This window comes from Chrysoperla carnea, chromosome X (assembly GCF_905475395.1).
Source record: "Chrysoperla carnea chromosome X, inChrCarn1.1, whole genome shotgun sequence".
NCBI lineage: Eukaryota > Metazoa > Arthropoda > Insecta > Neuroptera > Chrysopidae > Chrysoperla > Chrysoperla carnea.
This window is the reverse complement of record NC_058342.1, coordinates 7,552,111-7,562,396: the sequence shown is the minus strand read 5'-3', so window position 1 is coordinate 7,562,396 and position 10,286 is coordinate 7,552,111. Positions and strand designations below refer to the sequence as shown.

At 30.9% G+C, this 10,286-nt stretch overlaps 1 protein-coding gene across 1 annotated transcript; it reads left to right on the top strand.

Annotated features, from left to right (window-relative positions):
• Positions 1-5,044: 5,044 nt before the first annotated feature.
• On the top strand, positions 5,045-5,420 carry LOC123302844. Its single transcript, XM_044885935.1, has 2 exons — positions 5,045-5,153; positions 5,215-5,420. The coding sequence occupies exons 1-2, from the start codon at positions 5,045-5,047 to the stop codon at positions 5,418-5,420; spliced, it is 315 nt and encodes a 104-aa protein (XP_044741870.1).
• The last annotated feature ends 4,866 nt before the right edge of the window (positions 5,421-10,286 follow it).

Below are 10,286 nucleotides of genomic sequence, written 5' to 3'. Positions count from 1 at the left end.
CATTCCGGTCTTTAAAAAAGGTGATTCAACAAGCTTAAACAATTACAGACCAATCTCACTGTTACCAACCTTTTCAAAAATATTTGAGAAGTTAATTTATAACAGATTTGTATCCTTTTTGGAAAAATATGATGTAATCTCTGAGGAACAACACGGATTTACTAGAGGTAAATCAATTGACCAAGCGATTTTTAAGACCTTCTCAGAAATTTTCCAAGCTCTGAACAGCAACGAAAATGTAGCAGTCGCTTTCCTAGACCTCAGCAAAGCATTCGACAGTCTAGACATTGATTTATTGTTACACAAGCTAAAATTTTACGGTATAAGAGGTAAATCATTGGATCTAATTGCATCATATATGACTAATCGAAAACAGTGCGTAAAATTAAGCTATATGGTCGACAAAAATAAAAAAGAAATATTTTCTGATCAAATGACAATGGTAAGAGGGGTACCACAAGGATCTATATTGGGACCTCTGCTGTTTATTTTATACACCAATGAGCTTCCAAAAAAAACTAAGAACAAAATAGTCTTATTTGCCGACGACACCACGGTACTTTTTCGAGGACATAGCGCAGAAGGTGTCAAACAAAATATAAGCCAAACTTTCGTCAAGCTGAATAAGTGGTTTGAAGAAAATTCCTTGTGCTTAAATATAGCAAAGACTAATATTCTTTGCTTAAGGAATAACATTAAGCATGTAGAAATCGAAAATATGACTACAATAGAAGTATCCCAACATGTGAAGTTCTTAGGTCTGTATTTGGACAGCAACCTAAACTACAAAACACACATAGATTATTTAGCGAAAAAATTATCAAAATTAGTATACCTATTATACAAACTAAGAGATGTCGTATCACGAGAAACCATTTTGCAAGTCTACTACGCACATATCCATTCAAACTTGAAATACGGTATACTATTCTGGGGCAACTCCTCTGCCGTTAATATAGTTCTCAAGATCCAAAAAAGATGCCTTAGAATAATGGACAACGCCAAATCAGATGAACACGCTAAACCAATTTTTAAAAAGTTTGGAATCCTAACAGTGATTGACACATATATACTGGAATGCATGTTATTTGTCAGGAACAACTTAAACTTGTTCAAAAACCACCACGTCGAACATCCATATTCTACTAGGAATAACGAAAACTTAATCGTTATGCAAACCACCAAAGGGTACATTGACAGCGGAGCACTGAACACATCCATACGAATTTACAACAAAATACCAAAAGAAATAAAAAACTTAAATTCGCGCAACTTCAAAAAAGAAATAAAAAAACTATTACTAACTAAAAACTATTACGACCTTAAAGAATTTATGACAGAAAACTTATAGAAATCATTTTAATTGACTGTCACTGATTGTTATTGGAAACCAAAGATTTATTTATTTATTATTTCTTTGTTATTGATTTTATTGTTACCACTATCTACGTTGTTATTGTTTACTTCCTCACATTATTATTGTTGAAATTGTTATTATTATTATATTTATTGTGGCTTAAAAAATTTATTTATATTTATTATTGTTTATTTACAAAAATTATTACTGTTTATTATGGTTTACAAAATTTATTTATATTTATATTTATTATTATTGTTTATTATCGTTTCTATTCCCTGTCTACTGGAATTATTATTACTATTATTGTTTACTAAGTCTATCTATATAATCCTTAATGTTGTTTTCAAAAAGAATAAAATAATTATTGTTTACAAAATTTATTTTGTCGAAGCCGACGCATTCTATGTACTATGTACGTCAAATTTTTGAGAATAAAGTTTATTATTATTATTATTATTATTATTATTATCCAAATTTCAACTATACACGAGAAAGTTTATTTTACCTCATCAACTGTGCTACTTTCAATTCACCTGTCAAATACTTTTGCTCATTGTAATCGCCTGTCAATTCTTTGTTCAAGATTTACAATAAACAAACTACATCCTGTTAAATTTTATTAGCTTACAGAAACAAGATTATATACTCTATTTCTTGTACAATTTAAAAAATAAAGGGGCTGATGACGTGCAGGGCTGACGCTTGTCAGGTCATGGCTATTGCCCTTAGCATGCTATAAATCATAAGTGTACAAATTTTCAACCTTACAGGAAGACCGTTACTCGGAGGGTTCACTAGCTCTCCAACTGTAAAGAGGTCCTGGTGTATTATTATTTTATTATTCGCCAACAGCCAAAACGAATACTTTTCGCACTCTATTATCCATTGCAATTCATTTTGGTTATTATATACTTCAACTGGATGTGAAAATGGACAGCTGAATAAAGAAATTTACATCACCCAACCGGACCATCATTTGTTTTCGTCATGACCAAAATTGGTTTCATTCGTTGTACATCGGATCCATGTTTATACATTTACAATGAAAATGACATTGTTTGCTACATTCTTTTGTATGTTGACGAATTTGTCGGAGATAATATCAAATTGAATAGATATGATCAACAACATCAAAGGAAAATTGGCACAGGAATTTAAAATGATTCATGTTGGGACATTAAGTTCATTTTTGGGAATTAAAATCGAGTACAATTCGGACGAAAATTCAATTGATTTGAGTCAAACACATTATTTGAAGAATGTTCTGAAAAAATTCGACATGTTTGACTGCAACCCGGTAGTTACATCGATTGAAAAGGGTTTGGATTTGCTGAACGACGATAAGAACATTTTAACAAATCACCCGTATAGAGATCTAATGGGTGTTTAACATATGCCACTCAAACAACTCAACCTGATTTGTGTTCATCGACGAATTATTTTAGCCGTTTTCAAAATTGTTGTATAGACGAACATTACACCTATGCAAAACGAATTTTGCGGTATATACAATAAGGAACATCTTAATTGAAGTTGATTTATCATGGAATCAAATCAGTCGATATTTTGTCTGGTTATACTGGCTCAGATTGGGCAGATGAGAAGAAAGGTCGTAAATCGAATAGGAATATGTATTAAACATTTTTGAGAAGACAGTAAGTTCTTTATCATAAAAACAGCCAACTGCCAGTCGCCTTTCAACTGAGGCGGAGTATTTGGCACTTTCGAATATTATTTTCGAATCGAAGTGGTTACGATGTATAATCAAGGAACTTGATCAACCGTACATTAAGATAGCTGGAGAGCCACGTGGGCACAAGAAAATGTAACTCATGTATCGAACAAAGAAATTCAATTAAAGTAAATTTCAACCAACGAAAAAATTGCAGATATCATGACGAAGGTCTTGGAAGAATTTTATTTCAAAAACATCGTAACGGTTTAGATTTATTTTGATGTGATTCTGATTTTGATCAAAAAACTTTTGATCTTTTTACTTTATTTAAATATTTAGTTCACAATTAAATTATAATTTCATTTTTCAATTTGTTAATGCATCAGATTAAGATCATCATATGGTAATCAAGTCAAATTTTTGACCAGAACCGCAAAATAATCTTTATTTTCGTCAATAATAAATTTTCGGCAAATACCCCAATTTTTTTTTTTCAAACGCTATACATATATCGAAAATGGTGAGGAAAGGTAAAAAAGTATCACGAATTAAAAAGTTTGTAGAATTGTCCAAAATATAACGTCATAGTGTTTTCACATCAAATTTTTTACTAGAGCCACAAAATAATTTCGTCAATACTCAATTTTCGGCAAAAATCCGTACTTTCTTTTTTTTTTAAAGTGTATATATTAAAAACAGCGAGTTTTAGTAAAAATTGCCATGAGGAAAAAACACTTAGAATCGTCCTAAATAAAATTTCTAATTTCTTTCAATTTAAATTTTTGACCAGAGACAAGTGGAAGTTATACGAGTTGTCAGCGAAAAGTCACATTTTTGTTTTTTCAAATGCTTATATCTCGAAAACGTTGACGTTAGGTAAAAAATGTCAAAGACAAAAAAATGTTGAGAATTGCAAAAAATATAAAATCCAATAATGTTTTTAAATGTTCAATAAAGAGAATGTGGTGTCCGGAAGTAGGGTCCTTCTGTCCCACTCTATGGGAAAAAGTACAAGTACACATGTATATGATTTTTTGAGTACACTTAGATAAACATTTCCCACCGCTTCCCATTAAAATAAACTGACGAGGAGTCAATTCCTGGGTTAGACTTTTTTCGTTTTTATTTCATCGATTGTAGTGTAAATGTTACATTAAATTAAAAACTGATTCAAAATACAAGTACGTATCATTCTATATTCCTAATACTCTACAGCTACGCATTTATCATAGACTTGTCGATTACTAGGTTTCATAACTAGGCTCTTGTTTATTACTGGGTGTCTTAATTTATTTCGTCGTATTTATTTCCACTTATGTTATCTAAATTCAATATTTTCAATAAATATTTCGATTTCAACGCAAACTGCGTCTTTAGCTAAATTTATTCATATGACACATTACAAACATTATTTAAGTAAGAAATAAATTTGTAAAACATTCCAAAAAATTATAGTAACATTTACTAAAATAAATCAAAAAATAGTTTTAAAAAAATTTTCGGACAGACGAAACGGAAATGGCGATTTGAGAAGAGGAACATATGAAATTATTTATTTCACATGTTTTTTCGAACTTTTCAACTATTGCATTCTTATGCATTCTACAAATTGTAGTTACATACCAAAGTTGGCTCAAACTTAATCTGATTAACGATTAAAAATTAATGATTTAAAATCATAATCAAATTTAAAATTATTAAGATTATCAATCATAATCAATAATCGTTAATTTGATTGTTTCATTAAATATTTATTTGTGATATTGTTTCACTCAGTGATTAACTTAAAAACAAACTTAATTTGTGATGATGACTTAATTGACTCTAATAGTAGTGGTGTTTCAAATAATTCATTGGTGTCGTCAAACGGGAATTTTTTCGGGAATTCCGGGAATTCAACAGTATTATTGCAATCGGAATAGGAACTTTCTTCTTCTGCTTTATTTGATGGTACCTAGTATAAGCTTCTACTAGACAAATGCACAGACAAGAACAGAGTAGCAATTTGTATGAACTGTTCGAACCAGCAAAGTAAAGTAGTTAAGGGCTATGGTAAAACGACATCTAAGTTTTTGGAACACTTAAAACGGAACTATGGCGTTGACACAGAAAAGGAATGTAGAAAATATATGAAAGACAATAAGAAAAATAATACACTTCGGACTAATCGCACTTCAAGGCAAAGTGAAATATTTGTGCACCGCCGGTGATATATGGTCAGGGAAAAAAGAAGTTTTTGTAGGTGTTACAGTGCACTGGATTGATAAAAACTATAAGAGGCATTCCGCAGCTATGGTTTATCGCCGGTTTAAAGGGGCACACACCTTCGATCGCATAAAAGATTTTCTTTTGGAAAAATATTCAGATTTTGTTGACCCCACTTAAATAGTATGTTCTGTAACTGACAATGTGTTATGTTCGGGACGTGTTGTCTGAGCAACTGTTCTTTATTGAATGATTATCATTACAAAAACAAGTAATATTTATTAGGTAAATAACAAATAGATAATTCTAGAATAATTATATAATACTTAACACAACATCTTCCTTTTTTAATTAACCTTTTTTTTTTTGACTCTTCATGAAATTTGAAAATCTAATTGAAATTCCAAATTCCTCTTTTTTATTTATTCATTCACTTATTCTATTTTACAAATTAATTAATTCATTCATTCACTTAATCTATTTTTAATATTAACACAACAATTACTTTCAAAAGATTATACAAAACTTTTGCTTGTTTGTTTGTTTGCTTGTTAAATTCAAAATTAAAAATATCTCTTTCTTTTTTTTCTTTCTTTTTTTTTTTTTAAATAAACATTTCAATTCAATAATCAATTGAATTAATAAATGGAGCTATTTTCGAAATATTAATACAAAAATTATTTTCAAAATATTACAAAACAAAATAAAATAAATTCTTTCTTTTCTTTCCTTCTTTTTTTTTGCAAACAACAAGAAATTGTAATCATAAATAACAAAACAAATAATTTATTCGCGATAGGTTAATGGTTTCGAGGTTTCACGGCCTCTCATGGTGTGATATGGCACTCTATTTGTTGTGTGATCATCAGTGGACAATTGATACTCATTATCACTTGGCAAGTTAAACTCATTACCACTCGCTCTTAAATGATATGAATTTCGGCGTAATATATTATTGTATTCATTCAAAATTGCATACGATCTTTTGTCTATTTGTTTAACAATTTTAGCAGGTTTCCATTCTTTATTATATTTATACAACACATTATCATTTAAATTAAAATCGGGTCTACATTTAGTTCTCTTATCGTAATATTTTTTAGTTTTAAATTTTCTATCAAGTAAATATTTTTTATAACCTGTTACAATTTTAGGTTTTAGTTTTTCATGTGTAACGGGTAGTTTAGTTCGGATAAGTCTGCTTTGCAATAATTGAGCTGGGGTCCAGTTGCTACCCAATACTGGAGTAGTTCTGTATAATAACAACGCATACTTTATGTCGTCATTGTTTATGCTACATTTTTTTAAGATATTCTTTGCAATTTTAACGCCCATTTCGGCCATGCCATTTGATTGCGGATATCTGGGGCTAGAGTGCACGAAATCAAAATTCCAGTTTCGAGCAAATTCTTTACATTCCACAGAAGAGAACGGATTATTATCAGCAACCACTATTTTCGGAATGCCAAAATGTGAAAATATTGATTTTAGTTTTTAAATTATATTTTCGGATGTACCTGCTTTTAAAGGCATTAACTCTAACCATTTAGAAAAGTAATCATAAGCTACTAAGTACAGCTTGTTTTTAAAATCCAATATGTCTATACCCACTTTAAAGAATGGAATATTGAGAATCTCGTGTGGTATTAATGGTTCTTTAATATTGTTATTTTTAAATCTTTCGCAAGATTGACATTTAGAGACAAATTTTTCAATATCGCTAGAAATACCTGTCCAATAAACATGTTGTCTTGTTAGCCTTTTTGTTTTATCTATCCCAAGATGGCCTTCGTGAAGTTTATTTAACATGTCAGGTCTAAGTTTTTTAGGAACCAATAATCTACAATTGAAATAAGCTAATCCACTTTTTACCACAATTGCATCTCTAATTTTATACAAAGTTAATAATTCTCCATGCAATTTATTTTTTGGCCACCCTTTAACATTGTATTCTAACACCTGTTTTAACACCTCATCTGTTTTTGTAGTTTCTATAAACAATTTATTTTTTTCATCTGATAATTGAATATCAGTGTTTATCTCAACAATATGAACTAATTCATTATTTACAAAATCGTCGTCTTCATCATCTTTTATTGGACTGAATCGCGAAAGCACATCAGCCACATGCATTTTTTTTCCGGGTATATATGTTAGTTTTATTCGATATTTTAGTAACCTTAAACGCATTCGTTGTAAACGGGGTGAGGGTATTGCCGCTATCGGCTTCTCGAATAAAGTCACCAAGGGCTTATGATCTGTTAAGATTTCTATGTCACGAGCGTAATAATGGAAATATCTGCTCCCGTATCTTATTTTGCATGTTATATTATATTATTATTATTATTAAATTCTAATTTTTGTGTCCACTGACGTTCACCCAAAAAATTTTTTGTACCTATCTCGTCAATGATCAATCCACCATCAGAGCTCGTGCAATCTCTAATATGTTTAGTACTACTGCACCTAATTGAAAAATGGTTTCTTCCACCACACTTTCCACAAATTCGTCCATACGCGGGACAACTTGCTATTTTATGCATTTTACCACATTTTTTACACAAATAATTTCCCGAACGACTAGTGTTTTTGGTTTTAGCTTTGTCACCATAATTATTTCTTCCATCTTTTTTCTCCATTTTGTTGTGTATCGCCGCCATGTCCTTTTTATACTTCTTCTTATCGTCAGTTGAGGTTATTTTTATGCGATCAACAGTTTCTGGAGCATTCATGACACTAGCTTGTTCTCTGCTCAATACTGATGTTCGGCCAATTTCAATAGCTTTAACCAAAGTTAATTTCTTCTTTCGTAATAATAATTCTCTAAGACGTACATCTCGCACACCTTGAATGATTCTATCCATTACCATTCTTTCTTCTTCTTTATATTCACAATCCTTAACAAGATTTTTTAATTCTGTGACGAATGATTCAAAAGTTTCCCCATCTTTTTGATTTCTACTGTTAAACAGAAAACTACTGAGCACGAGGTTTTTTTGAGGTTGTACATAGTTTTCAAACTTTTGTAAAACGACATCAAATTTTTCTTTTTCACCTTCATCCAACTCGAATGTGTTATACAGATGTTTACCCTTAGATCCAGTAAAATTTAATAAAACTGCTGTTTTTCTTCCACTCGACGTTTTGGTGTCGGAAATATCAGCTGCTTTTATGAAAATTTCTAAATCTCTCCTGAATATTTTCCAATTTTCAGCCAAATTGCCTTCAACTTTTAATTCACTCGGACGAGAATAGAATTCCATTTTCCCACTTATTATTTATTAATTTAATTTCAATTATTATGTCTTTAAGAAATTTATTAAATTGCATTAAGCACTGTTATACATTGTTAAGTTTTAAGTAATTACTACTTAATTAAACGAGCACGTGGTTCAAAAATCCGTCTGCGCCATGTTATGTTCGGGACCTGTTGTCTGAGCAACTGTTCTTTATTGAATGATTATTATTACAAAAACAAGTAATATTTATTAGGTAAATAACAAATAGATAATTCTAGAATAATTATATAATACTTAACACAACACAATGGGTAAAATTTTGAGAAAGCCTTCAAGATATTCGGAGTAAATACAACATTCTTAATCGAATATGATGAAGATAATGAACATTCAAGTCCAAGTAGCAGCGAGAACGAGTTGAGTGAAAAAGATCTTGAAGTGAGTGAAGAAGAATTCGACACAAGACAGGAACACGAATATGACGATCTACTGTTAGAAGAAAACATAGTATACGACCATTCACAAAAGACTTTTTTACCATTTCACTTCAGGTGTAACCTCAAAATTGATAAAATAAAACTATTAAAAATTAAATCATCAAACAATTCTCTTAAGTCATATAAATTTTAATCCAACTCATAGATATAAATTACGGTCCATCAAATAACACAGGTCTGCAAAAAAAAATTTTTTGTCAGCTGCATGAGATATTTTTACTAAATTATATGTTTTAGAATGCGCTGATTTCAGAAATTATGGTCATTTTTTTCTATCACGTAAGTTTTCTTTGCAAATTCATAAACAAAAAATTGATAAAAGCACTCGTTAATTAAAAATTATACAGTAGCCTGCAAGCATAGTCACATCCCATCTTTCTCCCCGAAACCGCTCCCCCTGTTTTCGCTGACAGCTCCCAGCTTTTCTGGAAAAAAGTCTATGTATGAGTGCAAAAAATGGACCTTCAGGCTTATCTTGCAGCCTTGAGCTGCAAGTTGAACAATGTTGCTAGTTGAGCAATGGTTTTGTAGTCAGGAAACTTAGTATTTCCCAAAAACCTTCACACTACATCCTTGACGATACATAAGCTTATTTTTCCTTCTCATTCATACTTTCCGCAAAGAGGGTGTCGGTTAAAAGCCTTCTGATGTCGGTGCCAGTGAAAACTCCCTCTTTCAACTTTGCTTCTGACAGCTTCGGGAATTTTGTACATAGATATTTAAAACAGTCTCCACCCTCTTGCAGGGGTTTTACAAATTGTTTCATCAACGCCAAATTGATATAGAGAGGTGGTAACAAAACTTTTTCTGGTGGCACCAAAGTGGTATTGATAACATTTTTCTCTCCAGGTTTTAAAGTTTCTCGGGGTGGCCAATCACTTTTAGTCCAATGCTGTTATCTGGCTCTACTATCCCATAAGCATAAGAAGCAAGGATATTTAGTATAGCCTGCCTGCTGACCCAAAAGCATCGTCAGCTGCCTGCTGGCCCAAAAGTGCCCACAAACCATCCATTAATGGTCCTAATATTTGATTTTTTCCAGGATAATGGCCAAATTATTACAGTTAGTTTTCTTCCATATGCACAGAATACCCCATTAGAAGCGAAGCTAATTTAATTTCATCGTGCAATAATAATACTTTAAGACTAGTTTAATATAATATTACTAAAAATACTATATAATACTACTTAAAGACTAGTTTATGTTGTTACTAATATCTATAAAAACCTATGTGATAGAATGTTTTGAATATTGTTCCTGTTTTTAGGAGGTCAAAATCTATAAGAAAATGTAAAAAAATCCTATGCAG